The following is a 21,131-nucleotide window of genomic DNA, read 5'->3' on the forward strand; positions in this document are numbered from 1 at the left end:
TCAAAGGCCCAATTCTTGGGAAAAAGCGGGGGGATGTGCCATTTCTGTTGGTTCTTGCATATTTTATTCTGAAAAGAGGAAGAGACGCGAATTTTCTATGAAAAGCATACGTCTTGGGCAAGCAGTAAGTCCTGACGTGTCTCTTGAGCTCAGTTGCTAGGTCTTACTAAAACCATCTAAGTAAGGAAGGGCTGAAGAGAAAATCAGTTTGCTTGGCAGGCGGGGGATCACGGAGCATTTTTTAAAAAAGCAGACAGCGTGGGCACACCTACCCACACGTGGAAGACCATGGCCAAGTCTCCTTTCTTACACAGTATGTGTTTGTGCAACAATTAACAACAGTACTCAAGAAAAAAAAAGTAGTTGTCACAGTAACAGCTGCGCTGTACATATTTATGCTGGCAGAGAGGGTGGGTTCTCCAGAGTGCTGCTTCCTGGACGTTGCCAAAACTTAACCTGAATATTTGGAAGGGCAGAGAAAGCCTGATCCAAACTTAACTGAGTCAAGTGTTTAAGAGCTTTCAAAACAGGACTTTCTTTTCTTCGATTTCGTTCTTCAATTTACTTCTTTGGGAGTAACTTCTTGTATGGAATTAAAACGTGCTATAGAGCTGGAGACGTCCCAGCTGAGCCTCCAGGAAAGTCTGCTCTGCCTTGAGGATGTTCCCATCTCCACGCGGCCTCGGAAGCTGCACCGACGGCCACATACCTCCAACAGGAGAAAGGAGTTCCCTCTATGTAAATATTTGCTTTTTCCATTCTGACACCAGAAACAACATCGAAAGAGGGACACAGACTCATGAATCTTACATTCCGAGTCAGCCTGAACATAAGGATTGCAGGCAAAAACCCTATGTGTGAAAGCATTTACCTTAAATCATAGTTCTTACACTTTTGGCTCCTGCAATAGTTTTTCGGCATTATCACTATTAATTTTATACTGACATTTACATATTTAACATATTGATAACGTAGTCCAATTCTATGCACATGTTATTAAAATATCATTTTCTCTATAACCACAGGTAGTGGAGACAATTCTACTTATTATTGCTAGAATTATTTCAAATGTACTAACATTACCTGTGAAATATGAATGTGCATTTTATGATGACAAAAGATATGAAGGTAAACATTCTCTTTTGGAGTAGCACAAGTCCAGCTAATGACTACAGTGGAAACAGAAATTTAGAAACACATTTAAGTGAAAAGTGTGTTTTTTACTTTAAAACAGAGAGAAAATTCCTATTTTTCAAAGCCTATTTTAAATGCAAGTTTATTAAAGGAAGCAATGATGCAATTTACATTTCCTCATAGGCAGAAACCTGGTTACTTCTACTTTTTGAGGAGTCCATTCAAGGCCAACGCCAGCACACTGCAGACAATCCTTCTAAAGGCATTCGCATAATTACGGTGACTTAATTTTTAATAGAAGCCATCACTGATTTACTGTTTCATTACTTCACCAGAGTTGTTATATTTTAATGCGAATATTTTCCCATAAAAGCAGCACTCATAATAATTTTAAATATTACAAATCCTGCTTATTGTAGTAGAGACCCTAGTTATGTCCAACAAGGTGTGAACGTGGCTGACTCTCAAACAGTCCTTTGGTTTCCTCTCAGGCTTGGTAAATCACTGCGAGGGCTGCTTCCTTTCCTCTGACTCATGGAAACCTCAGGGAACTAAGGACCCAAACACCTCTTACGTTCAGGATGAAACTCTCACCTAACTATGCTTCTGCTACAGACACTGTGGGATCGCGGATGAGTCAGAGGGCTCTGCACAGGGACACCATGAATTTCCTGGGATTCAGCAGGCCATGGTTCTGTTCCAGCCATTGCCGGTGGACCAGGAGCCGAACTCCCCTTTCCTAGGAGAGGGGCAGGCATTTCCTCAACAGCAAAACATTCCTTCAATGGGCACCGTTTTTAAGTCTCAAACAAAAATAGCTATTAAATTAGGAATGTTAGACTTAGTAGAGGGTAAAGCACACAGCAAAAGCATTCATAAGAGCTACCTCCATTTTGATAAATTCCTTTAGAACAGTAATTCTCAGAAACAGGGTATGCATATGTGTGTGCCCATGCTAAGGTTTTAGTGTATCTTGAGGAGGGATAAGAAGTATAAAATTTTTTTTTTGAGATGTAGTCTCGCTCTGTCTCCAAGGCTGAAGTGCAGTGGCGCGATCTCCACTCACCGCAAGCTCCGCCTCCCGGGTTCACGCCATTCTCCTGCCTCAGCCTCCTGTGTAGCTGGGACTACAGGCGCCCGCCACTGCGCCTGGCTAATTTTTGTATTTTTAGTAGAGATGGGGTTTCACCATGTTAGCCAGGATGGTCTCGATCTCCTGAACTCGTGATCTGCCCACCTTGGCCTCCCAAAGTGCTGGGATTACAGGCGTGAGCCTCCGCGCCCGGCCAGAAGTATAAAAACTTGTAGGTAGAATATTACAAATGAAATTTCTAGAGGATTCTGATATATACTCCCCCAACCCCAATGAATGAACTGAGATTTAAGAGTAACTTGAAAGAGGGATGTGCTTGAATGAATCATCATTGAAACTTTAAAAACTCTCTCCTAGCCCAAGATGTTGTTCATAATATAAAGAGCAAGAAAGCACTCATGACAATTACTAGGTAGGAAACTGCATAATAAAATATGAAACAATGAACTAATACACAATCTGAACTTCAGGTTCTTTGGTCCATGAAATTCACCAATATGCCAGAGTGTATGTAGCTGGTCAGGCAAGCTCAGGAGCTGAGAGTGACGTGTTCCGCCGTTACTGGGCTGGCCTGGCCAGGCAGTCCACGGGGCCAGCCCATGCAGGCAGAGCCCGGGCAAACCAGGAGAGCTCGGGGTGCCTAGGGATTCTGCGGACACAAGACCCTGCTGAAATGAGACTTTTGGATGCTGGGGCTGTGAGCCCCCGACCTGGAGCAGCCCTCAACAGCATTCTGGATTATCTGACACTCTTGTTCCGCTGAGGGGCTGGAGGTGATGCAGGTATTCAAATAAGCCAGAACAGGTGACGGGAGCCCACTCACTGGGAAGGGAATCGCATCAATGGGGACTTCCCATGAAAGCCAGGCCGTGTGCTGGCAGATGAGACCCTGGGAACCAGTGGCACCTCCAGACAGCTCTGAAAGGGAGGACCTCAGCGGGGATCTGGTCTTCTGGACCCACAGGGGATGGGTTCTTTGGGGCAGGGCTGATATAAGTAAGTGTCCCCTGCGCAGAAGACCCCTCACCACCTCCATCCCCGCCAGCGCTCACTCTACCCTTGTTCCGCACACATCCTGCACTTTCACTGATCCCTGCCCTATTTTTGCTTTTAAACATTCCAGCTTCTCTTTGTGTCAAGTGTCTGAACCACAGAAATGCACTGGGCTTTCCTCTCCGTGGTAGAAATGACGCGTTCCTGGTGGTGGTCCCTGGTACTCATTCCAGACATCGGACAATCCTACTGGCCACCTGGAAATCCGTGGGCCTGCCATCCACTCTCGGCTGTGGATCGGTTCTTCTTTTTTTCACATTTCCTGGTGAAGGTTCCAGAAGGCCACAGATCTTGATTTCCACATTTGCTGTCCAGGAAAGGAGCACAGCAGCTCTAAGGCCGAAAGAATTACATTTTCACCAGCTGTTTTTTCCACTTAAGTGCAGTGTTGTTAGCTTGTTCTAATCGATAAACGGGCATCGGAAGAAGGTTTACAAACCCTCCAGCTCCACCAGGTAATATCTCAGCAAGGTCAACAATATTTATGAGCCCTCGTTTAAAATCAAGGGGAACAGCGGTGGCCGCCCAGACGTGGCTGCAAATGCATCTCCTATTTTAGCTATTCTCTTCTCTTTTGATTGGTAATTTCTTTTTTTAAGTTCAGGGAAAATATCGGTACAAAGTGCTGAAAGGAGAAAGCCTGTGTGCTGTCGTGATCCATGTGGAAGCCACGACAAAGACATCCCCTCTTGGCTGCAGCGCCTCTGCAGAAAAACTCAGGCTGGATCACGACTTATGAGGTACATTGTAAGAACACCCAAACGGGCCCTAGGGCCTCTGGGTGAGGAGGGCTAAAGTGCCCCTTTCCAGGGGAGGCCACCTGCTTGGATGCCCGTCAGGGATGTGCTCTTTCCTGGGTGTGAGAAGGCAGCAGAATGGGGTTGTGGGGGCTGGATGAGCCTTTGCTTGGCTCTTCAAGAAGGATTTCTAATCTTAAAGGGCTGGCTCTGGTGAGGACCCAAATAATGACGCCATTCTCTTCTCCTCTCCTCCCTCGTCATCCTCTCCTGGGACATGCGCCTTCCAGGACCCACGTGGTCCCCACTGGAAGCACCAGCAGAGAGGGCCCGTCTTCCAGGACACGGTGGGAACCTCAATGAATTCACCCGGAAGGGTTTTTCCCTTAACTCTGGGGCGGGGCTTTTGTTAGAGGCCCTTTTGAAATGAGGAATACGATGGAGACACAAAAATACGAAATATGAATCCTTTCTGAGGCTCTGTAATACAAGTTACAAAAACTTAACTTCTACCAGCAGGTGTTAAAAAATGGAGATTTTACTGCTGTCATGTAACTGGATTTCATAACTATAAGCCAATAGCTGTGACGAAGGAATTATTAAAGTGTTAAATATTTCATTTAAAAGGGAACATTGCAGTCACTTTACAAAGAAAACTCAGAACTCGTCTGTTGAACGCCTTCATCTGTGGGAAGGCTGGGGTCCCAGCTGGGCTGCCCACAGTCTTGCGTGGGCAGCCCCAAGGCTTGGTCCCGCCTTGGCAGGAGCAGAAAGGCCCTGGCCTCAGGCCCTCCCTCAGCAGCCTGGGGTCAGCCATACCTGCCAGCAGGGTCTCCACGGGTGGGAGGGCTCAGGGACCTGAGGACGTGCCCAGATGGGTTCTGTATCTGAAACGTCCATCCTCGCCTTCCTTAGGTCTGCTTTTCTTGAACTCATTGTAAAAAGCTGCTTTTGGCAAACTAGGGTAGAAAGGATTTTTTGTTGTAACTGCATTGCCCGCTGACCTCTACGGCTTCTCCAGGAGGCATATTATATAAAGAAGCTAAACATTTTCATAAATAAACACTAAGAAATCAGGGGGTGTTCAGAGAAAAGTTTAAATGATATTTCATTATAAAAGAAAAAAGCAAAAATGTATTTCAAAAATAATGGCTTCATTAAATAAGTATTTCTTGAGGAAAAATGAATGAGAAATAAATACAAAGCTGACCCTGTGAGAGGCTTACGGGGAAAAACGACCTCCTTAAAAAGCTACGCTGTGCAACAAGACGCTGGGTCTCGGTCACACAGTAGCTAGAAAATGGATTTTGTTAACACTTTAAAAAAACAAGAATAGCAAACCAAAAAAGCCAAAAAACCCAAAACCAAGAAAACTTTGACTAATTTTATTTTAGGAAATGACCTGACTAAAACAACACTTAAACCAGAAATGAGGATACGCTTCATTGGACAGCTCAGCTTTCCTCTTAATCCCTTCAGCAGAACAATGAGGCTTCCTTCCAGGACCTCAGCGCCCTCCCACTGGGAAATCCCACCTGTCCTGGCCTCACAATGAGGCCGCCCCGGAGACCTCCGGACACCGGGTCGGGAAACGCAGCTTCACCGTCCCTAGGCAGAAACACCCCAACAGCTACCTAGTTACTAACCTGTCTTTGGAAATTCCCCAAGATAAGAAGTTGAACCATCTGAGATTTCTAGTATTTGTTAAGTTTTAACCTCAAAAACAGCAATTTCATACGGTTCAATGTAATGCGTATTTTTGTGGTTAGCCTTAAAAAGCAAATCAAGAACAGCATGCTCATTCCAGAGAGGAATCCTGGAAGGTGAGGTGGTGCTGCGAAGAGGTGGTGTGCGGGACAGAGGCTCTTTCCGTGGCAGGACGGGCCTGGGGAAGCGATGAAGGCTGGGTACTGTGCGGTGAGAAGTTTTACCAGTCAGGGCTTCAGAAAGAAAGGGTCAATGTGCTGGAACTCAAGGATGAGCTCAAATACAATCACATTTTTTAAAATGTTGACGTAGGTAAACCAGGCTGAAACAGATAAACCTGGTCTCAATCTCAGAAGGGAGAATACGGTGAAAAGTGATATGCAAAAGTATGTTAAACATATACAGAAATTAAAATGTACAGAAGAGGGAATTGGTCAAGGAAGCATTCATTCCACGTTACAATGGACCCTTCCTCTCAGTCTGCAAAGCAGCTTGATTTCTGTTACTCCACAGCTTCCAGGGGGCTCTGAGATGTCAAAAGACTTTTCCTCTAAAAGATCTACTCCCCTCACTGTTGATTTCACTGATGTTACGAGATACAAACTGGACAGAGAGCAAACCAAACTCATGCCAGACAGAAAGGGGCGTATCCACGTCTGGGAGAACCAATTAACTCCCTGTTAGCAACCATCCACCATCCTCCTCCCCTTCTTCAAACAGTAAAATCCGTACACCTGGCCCCTGCCCAGGAGTAAACGATTGAGCTAAATGTTAAAAACCTGGCTTGCACATGCTGTGGTGGGGAATCCCAGCCCCCATAGCAACCACTAACCATCCGCAGGTAGGCCTGGCCCAAGGGACTCCAGCCCCCACCCTCGAGAGAAGGCCCTGAGCTCAGCACCCTGGGTCTGCAGCCAGCCTCAGAGTTCCTAGAGTACCAGGAGAGAAGGACGTGAGAGGCTGTCACACTCCCACCCCAAAACTTTGCTGGAGTGGACCTCGTCCCAGCTAGAGGTATCCACCCACAATGCAGGGCTTTCCAAGAGGGGCAGGGCCAAGAGGGAGCCAGACAGACTTTACTAGTATCCTAGTGGCTACTTTGAGGTCTTCCTGGTCACCAAGAGGTATCATGACCTGCCAGCCCAGGAAGCAGCCTGGCCTGGCGTGGGCCGAAAGCCAGCGAGGCAAGGGTAGGTGTGGCCAATCCCAACGCTGCTTAAGCACTAGGGACTTGACTGAGGAGCCCCAGGGGCCCGCCTGCCATTGTCGGCTCGAGGAGCAGCAAATACTGCCATGAGCAGAAGTGAGGGTTCAGTGCTTGCAGGGGCGGTTTGGAGAGTGTCTGATTATTTCTAGTGCCTCCCCCCTGCTGGCCACCCCTGTCCCGGAGTTCCTGTCAGCAGCTGCAGAGGCCTCCTCCTCCTCCGCTTCCTCCTGGCCGGCCCGAGCGCACATCACTCTCTGGACCCTGGTGAGACCAGGCCGGCAGGGTGTAGCTCCACGGCCAGGACCACCATACGACTTGGAGAAAACTAACAATTTTCATGGAACTTTTGCCTCTACGTTTTTCATAAAGTTGCACAATAAACCTTAGGTAAACTTCAGGGTTTGCAGGCTCGTTCTCTCAGCCTCCATACGATTATGCGGATACCTCCTGCCCTGGTTTTATAAGAGAACTTTTCTGTCCTGAGACCTTACATTTCAGCTCACGTATTTGACAGGCTTAAGGAGAAAAAAAGCCTCCTGGGCAGCTCTTCAGCCTTGCTCCTCCTGGCAGGCGAACCCCCAAACAGAGATCATACAGAGAAGAGTTCACACTCTAAGATCCCCAAGCCCCAACTTTAATAAACAAAACCAATCTCTGACTTCCTTGGGCCATGCAGCAACATCCTGCCCTGTGCCCGGCTCGTCAGGGGTACAGCCAGCAAGGTCCCCCACACTGTCTGCTTGGCTCACTGGCTTGTGGTGCTGGGGAGAGGTGGGTCCGTAGCTGGCGGCGGCCCAGGAGGCTTTGGTAGTGCCATTGTCCTGGCGGCGGCCCATTGGTGGGCACAGATGATGAGAGGTTTCGTGGATGTTTGTGGTTCCATGTAAAGGCCCACCCACTCTAGCTTCCTGCCCGCCCATCCTAGAGGCCACCACTGAACCCTTCTGGAGAGAGTTCTACGTGATTCAGAGGACAGCAAGGCGCCTGGTTCATTATAGCTGCAGTTTCAGTTCATTATGCACAAAACGTGCTCAGGACTTCATCTGTTCGCCTGTCTGACCTGGTAAGTGAACTCAGGTATTAGGCCAAGCTTCAGGGGTTTCTCTACCTGCTTCCCCTGAAAACGTCTCTCCATTTTCAAGTTTGTGTTGTGCTGAGAAGCACCGCAGCAATTAGAATACTGTTAAGCTTACCCAGCAAATCCGATCTGAAATTCCAAATTGCTTTAAATTCACCACATGTAAAATCTCAAGGTAATCTTTCCCTTTAAGGATATATAAGTGTACAACTCCTTATATACATCATATATGAATATACATTCACTTATACAAAACTGATTATGAAAAACTCACTATGCAAAATAAATTTCTGGAATGATTTTAGTTGCTGTAATTAATTTCTGTATTGAGCAGAGCCAAACACAAGCTGTAAAAGAAATGTCTGAGAAATATTTTAGGTTATCACAAGCCTTAAGCAGGCTATGTACAGGTAAGTTCTCAAGCTATCTCTCAAGAAAGAATATCTCTAACTCTGGTACGTTTGAGAAATTAAATGCAAAACTTATCCGAGAAGCTCCAATGCTGCTACCTGCTATGATGTAAGCGTCACAGAGTGTATGGAAGTGGCTAAATGTTCACGCACAAGTTTCGTTTTCTGTGCTGTTGGCAAGCAGATAGTTGAAGTTCACAATAAGCTTATTGAAAAATTTACTGCCATTCAGATGTGTTCCTATTTAAACCTTTCAGCCAGCGAGAGTCAAGAGTCAATCTGCATGCATCATTTTTATTGCCTTTGCCAAGAATTATGCGACCCTGTGCCAAAACTAACACAAGCGTTGGAGTGGGTGGAGGCGGCGAACCCCTGTCCCTCCAGCTCGGCCAAACGCTGTCTCGTTTAGCTGATGTAAAAATACCAAGCCGGTATACTCAATAAAATGAAGTGTGATGTCAGCGATCGTTAATCAGTCAAGCTCCCCAAAGGAACCACCGCAGATGGCTTAGTCACTGACCTTGCTGGAAAACGGGATGGTGAAGAGCCGGCACGGGGAGCTCTTCGATAGCCTCGGGCTGGTAGAAATAGGCATTCAGCCAGGCTGTGCACTGCATCAGGGGCTCCGGACCTCCGAGAACCTCAGCTGGGGCTGGGACCTCCATGGCACTGCAAAAGTGAGAACAGGGGCTTAGTAAACCTCTGGGCCCTGCCTCCACACACTGGAAAAGCAAAAACCTACTGCATCTAAACGGGCAAACACCTGCGGCTGCTTCACAGGCACGCGCATCTCAACTAGCTGTGCAGCAGAGAGGGGGACTGGTGAGGCAAGGATGCACCGAGGCCCTGCACCCACTCTCCATCTTCAGGCCTCCCAGGATGTGCGCTCTGAGTCTGCATCACAGCACAAAGCAACCCAAGTGACAGTGTCCCTTCATAAGACTTACAGACGGCACGGCTGCACCTAAATCATCAAGCACTCACTATCGAAACGTTTCCAGAAATATCAACATAGTCATTAGACTGCACCACACAGCCCACCCCACCCCGAGTCCAACAACGCAAGGCCACGACCACGCGTCCTGCCTCCTCCATAGCTGTGTGCTGTGTTCAGCGGAGTCCTCAGGGTTCACTTTCAGTCCCCTGATTCCCACGGTCCAGAGGGCCTAGTCTGTGTTTCCTTCATCCAGTGAGTCTGTTCTCTCGGGGGCAGCCGTGTGCCTCACGTGCTTGCGTCTACTCGGTTCTTTCTCAAATCTTCCTTCCTTTATTTATTTATTTAATTTATTTATTTTTTGAGATGGAGTTTTGCTCTTGTTGCCAAGGCTGGAGTGCAATGGCTCAATCTCAGCTCACTGCAACCTCCATGTCCCGGGTTCAAGTGATTCTCCTGCCTCAGCCTCCCTAGTAGCTGGGATTACAGGCGCCTGCCAAGCCAGCTAATTTTTTGCATTTTCAGTAGAGATGGGGTTTCTCCATGTTGGCTTCATCACCTTGGCCAGGCTGGTGTCGAACTCCCGACCTCAGGTGATCTGCCCACCTGGGCCTCCCAAACTGCTGGGATTAAAGGCGTGAGCTACCATGCGGCCTTCTTGGTTCTTTCTGGCCACTCTCCTCCCTTCGGTCTCCTGCAGTTTGAACCTGGACCTCTTAGAGTCGCTTCAGACTGTTTTGTGGCTGCTTCTGTTTCAGGTGTTCATTCTTCTGTGGCTTCGACCTGGTGGCCCCTAACGGAAATGATTCCCCATCCCCAGCAGGGGTGGATGTTCTGGGGCTGTGTTCCACGGACTGAGGACACGGTCCCGAAGGGGAGGTCTCCCACTGCCACCCGGGGCTGTGGAGTGCATGACACAACCTACTGTGATTTCAAGTGCTGTGGAACCCCACTGGGAAGCCCTGGCACAGGGGCCGTTTTCTTCAGGTGACTCCCTTCCTTCCTTCCCTGCTTCTCAAGGCCCCAGACAAACGACACGCTTCCCCGGGACTTCCCAGGCTTGGAGCGCGGGAGTTTTCTAGTTTCCTTTCACAGACAGTGCTGCTCCTCAGGCTTCTGTGAAAAGGTGGGAAGCATCACTGCACTGCGGAGGCTGTGGACGCACAGCTCCCACGGGCCCTTCACCCTTCCTTCCTGGGCTGCCTCAGGGGGTGTGCGCTGAGATCTACAAAATGCTTCTCCTTGACACACGCATGCTGCTCTGGGAGGCTCCCAATGAAGGCTGCATTTGCCTGGACGTGCAGCCCAGTACAGGTGGCCGATGCAGCCAAGAGCACCGTCCCGACTGTTCACACAAGGGTGGACATGGCCGGTCCATGGAGAGGAGGCAACAGAGCCGTCCTGGGCATAAGACAGTGTGAACACAGACACAGAGTGAAGGCCTTGGGGACCAAGACTCACAGAAAGGTGGACAAGGGCTGTGCGTGTCAGGGTGGGCAGGGCACTTTGTCCTATAAATGGGGCCTACGGTGCGACTAGTGGGGGCTGCGGGCCCCTGGCAAGAGGCAGAAGGCACCATAGCTGCCCCAAAGCAGGGCTGCAGCAGGAAGAACATGGCCGTGGTGCAGGGAAGAGGTGGAGGAGGACCACGAAGCTGGGGTCAGGGATGACTCTCAGCTCCAACCCCAGCCCTGTGTGGATTCGGCCTGTCTGCCGGCCCTGTGTGGATGTGGGTGTCGCCCTGGCCCCGTGCGGATTCCACCGGTCTCCCTGGCCTTGTACGAAAGAGGGCCTGTCTCCCTGGCCCCATGCAGAAGGGGACCTGTCTTCGCAGCCCCATGTGGATGGGGCCTGTTGCTACTGCTGGCGTCCAGGAGGACCACAGCCCCGGAGCTGCAAACAACCGGCATTTTACTTTGTATCACAGAATTGGAGGCTGTTTTAGAAAAGAAGATGCAGTCACAACTTCTTAAAACACCTTCACATGAAGAGCTCAGATGATCTCTGGTGCGATTAGTTCTTGCTTTTCCTGTGAGGTAAAAACCAAGCTTGTACAAATCTGAATAAAGTCAAAAGTACATAATGAGGCAAGAGATAAAAGGAAGCTGAACACCTTCCTTATAGTTAAAAAGGTTTACTCTCTTACGCAGTTAAAGTGGAAATAAAGATAACCATAGCTTACACGTCTAGTTAAACAAACACAGCCTTTCGTGTATTGGGCTTGTGTTAAAGATGATACAAATTACTTTGGCTTAAAGTGTACTGTGGGCGGAAATACCCTGGCACTTCCATTCAGAAAAGAAACCAGGGCCTCAACAGCAGGAACCTCTTTTGCATTCCATCTGGGATACTCACATTTTAACAAGAGACAATTAAAAACGGAGAAGCTGGGATCTAAAGTTCCAGAGCTTCTGCCTGCGTAAATGCCTGTGATGACATTTCCATCTTCCCAGAAGACAGCAGACATGCCGAGGCCGTGGGCCTGCGTCTGCGACACCTACAGTGTGCGGCGACCACGTGGCCAAGCCCACGGGGCGGCAGGGAGAAGCTACGGGGAGGCGCAGAGCTGCACCGTGTTGTTATTTTCCTGTGGAGTTGTGCTTTCCTTCCATTGCTGGGGGAGAAGTGGGGGGAAGAGACCCAGTGAAGGGTGTGTCCAGGGTTACTTCGCTTTGAGGTCCTGCAGGTGCAGAAATGTGCATGTCATCCGACAGCAGGGGCAGTGATGGAAGAGCTCGGGCCAGTCTCACCCGCTGTCCTGTCCTGGAGGCTGGGTCTCCGGGCTGGAGTGTTCTGTGGGTGTAAAAGTCTCTGCCGAGATCCTTGGGTCTTTCTAAAAACGGACCTCTTCGGGTGAGGTGCACATAGGGGTCCCCGTACACTGTTTTTCACAGTGGAACAGGAGGGTGGTCAGAGGTTTCCAAGCACGCAGATATTGACAACGTTCAGGAAGGAGCCAGAGAATGAAGGGAAAAAGAAGGAAGCTCACTAGGATGACCGGCAGCCACGGACAACTGAGACCAGCAGTTGGGCCTGAGAACTAAGCCCAGCAGAGCCGGCTAAAGTTCATGGCTGACCCCATGAACACGGCGGCCAGGCAGAACGGGCCCTGGCCTTCTCTAAGCTGCCACCTTATCCAGACCCCTGCCCAAGGGAACTCACGCAGACAGGGCCCTCGTTCAGCCCAGTACCCTCAATACACAGGCTGAGGTCTCCACAGCCCAAGCCACTGCCTGGAAACCCTTATCGGCCCCTGTCACAAAGAGACCCCAGGGGAATCTGGGCTCACTCTGCAGGCAGAGAACGGGCTTGCCGAGCAGGGCAACCAAATGGCCTCTCAGAGTTTCCTCGGGGCATGGAAGGAAGTGCTGTCTTCTCACTGTCCCGATTTGCTTCCCGCTTAGTGAGGTCTGGCCACGGAAAGGAGAACTTCTGCTTGGCTTAAATATTATTCAATTTCAGAGACACATCTTCAGTCATTCGATGGATGCTCCGCTCCTTGCTAACTGAATAAACAGGGTACTGATGATATCTAAGAAGAAAGATGGAGAAATATGTAATGTGCTTTGCTGTCCTGTCCCTGGGGAAGGCGGTAGAACAGAGGGGTGGAAGCAGCGTGCAGGGAGGGTCAGTCCCAGCTCCCTCCTGAGTGACAAAGAGCTGTCAACCACCATTGTCCAGACCGGCAGAGCAGGCGTGATGGGGCCCACATACCCCGACCTTCAACTGGGGAAACAAGACCCCTGATCAAGCCACCTGGGCCTGGCACCTTCTGCAGCAAGAGCTCAGCTAACATCTCCTGCAGGGTTTGAGGGGTGGGACAGGAAGGGGCTGAGGCGCTGGGTGAGGGTCTTTTCTCCTGCATTACCTCCGCTGACGTCGTGAGCTGGCGTCCGTGGTGGCACCTGGGGCTGCAGGATTTGGGCTCCCAAGAAAAGGTGCTCCCCCAGCGAGGATGGGGCGGAACACAGGGGCTGCCATTTCAGTGGTGGGTGAGTTACAGGGCCCCCGGGGAAGACTGGGATGTGGGACTGGTTGGCAAAGCAAGCACCTCAAGGTCAGGGTTAGGCTCCAGAACTAGAGGGGTTTGGCCGGCCATCACACCCTGCAGATGGGGTCTCTCAGGGAAGCAAGGGTACGCTGTGGGAGAGGGGGCATTCTACCACAAGAGCTGGGAGCTTCTGTGCCCCCAGCAACTGCTCAGACTCCAGAGTTAGGATTCCTTCCTTAGCACCCCTGAGCAAAATGGGGTGCGCTCCGGCACTGCAAGGCTCTGCCCACGCGGGCATCCTTCTCTCATGCTGCTGAGGGAATTGAAACGTGAGCTGGCTTTCCTAGCATTTCCCACTCTTAAAAGGATATTTGAAGAATTTTTATAGTAGTAAAATTCATCTTAAATTGATTTTTTATGCTTGTGCTAAAGATCTCAACCTCTGATTTACTCTGTAGTTCTCTTTTTTAACTCTTTCTCTATTGGCATTAGGTAACTATTCATGGGTGAAATGTAATTAAACAGCTTTGATTCTGAAGCAAGGATTTATGATACTACATTTAAAATGAATGGCATTAAACACACACATAAAATCAGATTTTTAAAGCCATGACACAAATTTCCATTTCTACAGTAAAATGAAATTTATTCTCCTGCCCTGCCTTCTCCTCCATCCTGCTGCGCTCGGCCCTGGAAGAGCTGGGGGTGACGGCCTGACGGCGGCACTTATCACGGGGGAGTTCCTCGGGCTTCCCCGCTGGCGAACCCTGAAATGCCAATAATTATGGGCTCCGCAGCCCACGCTCAAGGAAATCCCACGTCCCAGTCTTCCCCAGGGGACCTGCAACTCACCCACCACTGAAATGCCGGCCCTGTGGTCCGCCCCATCCTCACCAGGGGAGCACCTTTGCTCGGGAGCCCAAATCCTGCAGCTCTGGGTGCTGCCACGGACTCCACCTCAAGACGCCAGCCAGAGACTCTCACCTGGCACCTCAGCCCCTTCCTGTCCCATCCCTTGAACCCTGCAGGAGACAAGACCCTCTCCCAGCATGGGTGGGGAAACGCTCAGAGCACATCAGAGTCACATCTCCCCCAGGCCTCTCCCAGGACATCACGTGTCACCCACAGAATAATCCTGAGGCAAATATCATGACACTGGTGCCTTTCACTTTCTTTGACTTGGCATGAGAAGATGGTGGCTGGTGGGTGAAAAAGACGCCCAGCTCTGCTGGGCATGTGTACATGGGACAACAGGGCGTCGGGCACCTTAACACAGCAAAGCTAGAGCCACGTGGGCCTGGCTCAAGGATTTCTTTAAGAAAAACACAACTGCTGGCAATGCCAGGGGTTCCTTAAAATCAAACCGGACGACATTGACCTGCCCTGGGTGGAAGCTCCCAGAGCCTCAGCAGACTGGAAGGCCCTGGTGACATTCTCCCGGAGTTGCCGCCTGTAGAAAGCTGCCCCAACCCATTCCCCTTCCCCGGCTTGGAAAAACAATGTCCCAGTGATGAACTGCCTCGCAGATTTGATTTAAATCTCCTTCCCTTCAACCCAAACCAGGGCACAGAAAGGTGGTCAGAACGTTTCAGCACAAACTCATAACATACGGGCAGAGGAGCTATTCCAGGGAAAAGTGTCCTCCCTACCTGCATGAAGCTTCCTTTCCAGACACTGATATTATCAAGAACATGAAGGAACAGTGGCAGTGGCCCACCTGAGGCACAGCGGAGCTGGGGGAGATGAGAGAAACGGAAGGCACATGGCCCCTGCTGGACATGGGCTCCCTTTGACCGTATGGGAATCCCGCCTGACCACCGACAAAGGGTAGAGGAAGCAAGTGCCCCAGGAGTCTTGATATCAGCCCAGCTCAGCACGAGGAAAACAGAAAGCAGAAAGAGTGTGTTCCTGGTACCACAGCTTCCAGGCTCTGCCCAGTTTAGAGTGCTCAACGCTCTAAAACTCCACCAGCCAGCTGGGAGATTTGAGTATTCAGATTTTTGGGTGCCTTAAGATTCCACCGGCAGTAGAGAATCACTAAATGTCCATTTCTGAATGAATTCTACTCCCCAGAGACATTAACACGTGATGTATTTGGCTTGAATCCTATTTGATATAAGAAAATCGGCCAAGAGTCCTTCATAAGTTACTCACACCTGAGGCTCCATCGGGCTGACCACAGGACACTCCAGACGGGGTGTGCTGTGTACCCTCTGCCTCTCCTGCGACCCAAACACCCCTCCCCCGCTCCACGGACAACGTTTTCATCTTATGGTTTGGGAATGCCATCGGATGACCTTGGAGGGTCACCCAAGGAGTTTGTTCCAAAGGCAGTTGCTCCTCTGAGTTCCTCTGGAATCTGGCAAGGTGCCGAGCTTGGATACAAGGCTTCCATGAGGCTTTGAAGAAGGCTACACGGAAACCCGTGGGTACCTGAAAAGCTTTTAGTGGCCTCGCCACACACAGCACTTTGGACGCTCAGGTGACGAGCAATATTTCCCAAGCCCAGCCAGCGAGCACCCACCTCTTCTGGCTTCCAGAACCTTCAGGACTCAAGGGCAGAGCAGCAGACTCCGGGGCTCATGTAGGGACATGCCTTCAGCCAAAGATTATCCATGCTACATGGAGACTTTTGCTAAATATCACTGGTAAATGCACAATTACGTCCCATTTAGAAGATCTCTAGCAGAGTGTCTTGTGTTGGATGGATTTGTCCTGCATTCAATTATAGCTTCCTGCTAAAGCTCAGATGTTTTCTTTCAGGGGTAAGATTGAAGAAAAGAAATAAACTATGCTACCTGCTCTCAATAAAGATTATTTTATTTTAAACAGGAGGCTGAAAACCTTTTGACTCTATATTTCAGACAAATTTAAGTGGCTTAAATTCATTCAAGCATTTACCGAGGATCTGAAATGCATGCGGTTAGTGGTTAGAATACTGACTCAGGGCTGTCCTTTCCTCTGGAGTTGACAGCCAACTGCGCAGGAAGAGAAGGTGAAGGTCAAACACACGGGTCAACATCAGAAACAGCACTTCTGCCTTCCAATGGCCCCGATGTTTCATGGAGGCCCCGAGGCGGCTGGGAAGGAACATGGCAGTGACTGCTCCGTGGCTCTGCCTGGTGGCCAGTAACCATTTGGGCACTATGACCATGTACGTTTGATAAAGTGCATGCAATTATTTGAATATTCTATAGTTATTTTAGGAAACTGACTAGAAACAGGAAAAATTAAAAATGCTGATGCTAGTAGTAGGAAACATGGATCTCAACAGTACAACTGCGGTAAAGATAAAAAACAGATGGCACGCCAATGGGTTCATGACAGACACAACCGCGGCCTCATTGGTCTTGAGCTGCCGTTGCTAATGACGATGATGACAATGGCACTGACTGCACACCGTGGGCCGTCCTCAGTGATTCACGTACTACCCCACTGATTTCTCATGCACCCCCAAGAACAGGATGTGTTCAACTATGAAAGGAAAAAGTGAATAAACACGCACGAAACATCAACGATACACTTAAGTTTACGTAATAAACAATGACAGGTATGAGTTACGTATATATATATTTTTAACTTTCTGGTACAAGAGGGCCTCCCACTCATCACAGGTGAGGTGAGTCTACTGATTGACTGTTACGTGTTTGGTTGTAGGGCCTATTTTAAAGATGCATTCTGTACAAAAGGACATCATATAAGACAGGGAAGTAAGTGATGAGCACAGCCCATTTCTAGTGCAGAAGAAAACAGGAGGTCTTCCTGGAGCAGGCAGTGTTCCAGGAGGGCTGTGAGGAGCTCTGGCTGTCAACTCAGCAAATCTTCACTGCACTTTTACTGTGTGGTTCATAATAAAGATGGACACAAATCTCATTCCTTGCTTTTATGCCTTCAACCCTATCCCAAAATGAATCCTATGTTTATGATCCTATCATAGGCCACCAAAGGGTTCATGTACCACCATCAATAACGTGAGGAGGAGAAAGAGGCCATTTAAAATTAAGTTAGGTTCCAAGTTACTTTCTGGGTGGCCACAGGTATCTTGCTAAAACTGGATACCAATTTTTAACGGGCATCCTATGCCCTCAATATGTGGGGCTCAAATTAATGTCAGATCCTAAACAATACCACAGAGGTATTTACTATAGCATTTTAAAACACCCACCAAAAATACAGAGGAAACTTTATGTGAATTTTCAACTCTTCCCCATAGGAACAATACATAGTTTTCTTTTTAAAAATAATTCTTAAAAATGCATTAAATAATAAAACTATTTTTAAAAGACAACCTAAATAGTATACCTGGCAGGACCAGAAAGCCTTAAAAAGCCTATTTACTTTCCCCCTAAATGTTCAAATCATTAAAAGAAAAATTGTATTTTATCAACATTTTAACATATCATTAAAAGTCTCTACTATTTGACAGATGAAGATAAAAACACCCCAAAACTATAGATGAATGATCAGGTCCCTAAAGATTCCAAAACAATTACAGGATGCAGAGCAATCTAGTTAAATTTTATTCAAAAGCTTACTGCACTTGTGTTTTCTTTTATTTTTCTATCAAGAAGCCCATGAGGCTTAAGCACAATTCATTATGTATGAGACCCCACTTGCGGTGCTTGACTGTTGATTAATAGCAAAGTTTGCTGTATGTACATTTGCAACATTAGATGCATACAATATGCTAACTTATTCTTTCACTGAAACTAATTATTTACAAAAATGACTACGTGAGACTACAATTTATTAAATGCATGCATCCAGTCTCAATTTGGCCCCCAAAGACAGCCTGGAATGAAGATCTTTTACTTGATGTGACAACTTCTAGAAACGCTATTATTAATATTGTAAATGTGGCAAATAAAGAGTTCAAATAGCCTTATGTCTGTGTTGCACGTGCCTTCCACCACCGCAGCAGTGAACAGAGCTGCTTTCTAATGTTTTACACACACACGAGAGGCACATTCTTCTTTCCCAGCTTAAATTAGTTTCTTATAAATAAAGCACTTGTACATCTGTAAAGATATAAACTTTTAGAGTCATTCCATTAGTCTAAACAAATGGTTGAAACTTGCACAGGGTAGCTATTTCTCAAAGGATCTTTGAGGCTAGGCAACTGTGCATTATTCAACATTTATCTTCCCCAGACCTTGAGAAGAAGCCACATCAATCTACACACAGAGATCAACACTGCACGCCTGGACATGGGCCTCTAATGGGGCATCCGGTCAACCGCTCGTGTCTGCTGTGCTAACGCTACGACACACACAGCCCAGAGCAGCAGCCGCCTGCCCTGAGCACCCTCTGCATTCTGGTCTCTCTCTGCTGGGCCAACCTGCACACTTTGCAGTTTCCTCTTTGGATGCCCTCAAAGCCTCTGTCCTGGCCTTGCCCTGCCCAGCTGAGGGTGGGTGCCCCTGCAGGCTCTGGAGAGAGAAAGAGAGGACTCACTCCTTCCTGCACAGGCCAGACATGGAGAGTCAACGTCCATGTCCACAAGAGAGGACGACAGTGCAGGTGGTCACTACAGGCTACTGACTGGTGTCACTGGAGTTTTCCAAGGACACCTGAGAAAAGCACCTGCGTCTCAACCGAGAGTCTGCGCTGGGACGTAAGAATTTAGGGGCAGAGAAGAACTGAACCATCAGGAGAGTAGATGAGATGGGCACAAGATGACCGACTGTGTCATGCAATTTCATATCCCCACTCTCAGGAACACAGCCAAGGTCAGCCACAGGCCAGGCGGCTGACTCCAGAAGTCCCAGGCGACATGGCGCCTCGATGTCACATCTCCATTACACAATATGGCACCTTGGGCAGGGCTACGTGAACACGGCTGAGGATCAACGCACTCCAGGAAAACAGCTCGAGGTAAGCTCTCGCACAACACTGCACAGCTGCTGTTTACTGAGTGCCTAACACATGCCAGGCACGTCATTACAAGCTGTTCCACTTATTCCTCCCAAAGACCCTTGGGGGAGGTACTATTATCTCTATTTCTAAAACAGGAAACTGAGGGCCCGAGGTTATGTAACAACAACTTACCAAACTCAAAAGGGAAGACCCAGGAATGGAATGAAAGCCTGACTCCAAAGACTTTAGACTGGAGCATCTCCGTGGATTTGGAGGACTCCGGCTCTCCTCTTTGAAACGGAAGCCAGTTTCCTCATCATGACAAGTCCACATGTCCACATGCTCTGTACTTGATGGCATATAGTCTACATATAGCATTTGGATTTATTCTCTTTTACTTTAAGCTGACTTCTATGATCTCTATGATCTTTTCCCCAATCCACAGGATGACAATCCAGGCCCACTGTTCCATTATTCAAAGACAATGGGAACGTGAGTATCCAACCTACTTTCTCTTACACTCTAGAAGCTTCCAGAAAGAGAGACTAGGTGTCCATATCATAGAGGCTCAAGCTCCTAGACAACTGCCCAGTTGCTCTTAAAGGAAGGTCAGATTTACATTGAAACACATCAGTGACCTGTCCACACAACACACATCAGTATCCCACACAGGCAGGAGGCCTGGGTCCCAGAATGCCCCAGCCTGCCATGTCCCCTACTGTCAACCCTCCAGAAGCAAGGCCCGGAATGATTCAGGCCACAGCACTGCACTCAATGGCTTGACAAACGCACAGGTGAGGTGTGGACTGGGCTGCATAAAGAAGTCCAACAGAAGGCTCCCCAGGAGGGCTGCTCCAGTGAGCCCCGGGACAAACAGCCACGCACCATCCTGGGGCTGGTCCCGACTCTGCCTCCAGCCCTGGGGTCCTACCCAGCACATTCCCGGTGCTCAATCCCTGCCCACTGAGCAAATGGGTAAGCAAGACACAAGGGTGCTGAGGTTCCTCTGTAGCACGTGCACTGAAAAAACACCTACGTTTCAGATTTCATTTTTCCAATGAATAATTTGCTAAAAAACATTCCCTAGGGGGAAGAAAAACTCACAAAGATTTTCTAAACAGTGAGAGCTACATTTCTCTGCCTTTTCGGATTCTGTAGTAGACTGCAGAATAACAAACTTTGTGAAAGCCCAGGAAATGGGCATCACTTCCAATTTTGCTGACTTTGATAGGACTGTGCAGTCAGAACCTGGAAATGCTGCAGGTTTGCAGACACAGAACTTGGTGGGTTCTCCTCTGTGTCTGCTCCATTCTCCACCCCCGATATAAGGCAATCGACTTCATGACGAGATGCAATGAGAAAAATAAAATGAAGCAGCAAATCCTTCAAGCGCCACCTTCATGCTGTAACTATAAATAGTCTGTTGAGTTCCAGCAGCTCCACTCGTTCCACTAAGGCATCTATGCTGTACCCTCATTTCTCCTCTAGGCTTCTGGGCCTTTGGAGGAGGGGCCAGGGGGTCATTAATAAAGGGGGAGTGAAGAGGTCCCAGTGAGGAAAACCTTGCCTCCCCCCGTGACACAACAGCAGACACCAGCATGCCTTCCCTGTCTTGGTCTGTAGGCAGGCCTTCTCTGTCTAAAGCAGGAGAATCACTTGAACCCAGGAGGTGGAGGTTGCAGTGAGCTAACATCATGCCACTGCACTGCAGCCTGGGCGACAAGAACGAGACTCCATTTCAAAAAATAAAAATAAAAGAGGTGAGACTCCAAAAGTGCTGATAGTTCCCATGGGCAGGTGACTCAGAATGAGGTGGCCCGAGGCCCACAGTCTGTCCTTGGGGACTGGATGGCCCCCATGTCCAGTCATGGGGGCTGTCTGTAGACATGCCTTCTCATCTACTAGAAACATACTGTAAGATCACGAGGACA

General features: G+C 48.7%; 1 protein-coding gene across 9 annotated transcripts in view; it reads right to left on the bottom strand.

Moving 5' to 3' along the window:
* Positions 1-21,131, bottom strand: part of MGMT (O-6-methylguanine-DNA methyltransferase) — a 283,770-nt gene that overhangs the window by 39,392 nt on the left and 223,247 nt on the right. For all 9 annotated transcript variants that reach the window (XM_023224440.1, XM_023224433.3, XM_023224442.2 and 6 more), the window contains one exon: positions 8,940-9,088. In XM_023224440.1, coding sequence (XP_023080208.1) covers positions 8,940-9,088 — 149 coding nt within the window. The remainder of the gene's footprint in view (positions 1-8,939; positions 9,089-21,131) is intronic.

The sequence above is a fragment of the Piliocolobus tephrosceles genome, chromosome 9, assembly GCF_002776525.5.
Source record: "Piliocolobus tephrosceles isolate RC106 chromosome 9, ASM277652v3, whole genome shotgun sequence".
NCBI classification, from domain to species: domain Eukaryota; kingdom Metazoa; phylum Chordata; class Mammalia; order Primates; family Cercopithecidae; genus Piliocolobus; species Piliocolobus tephrosceles.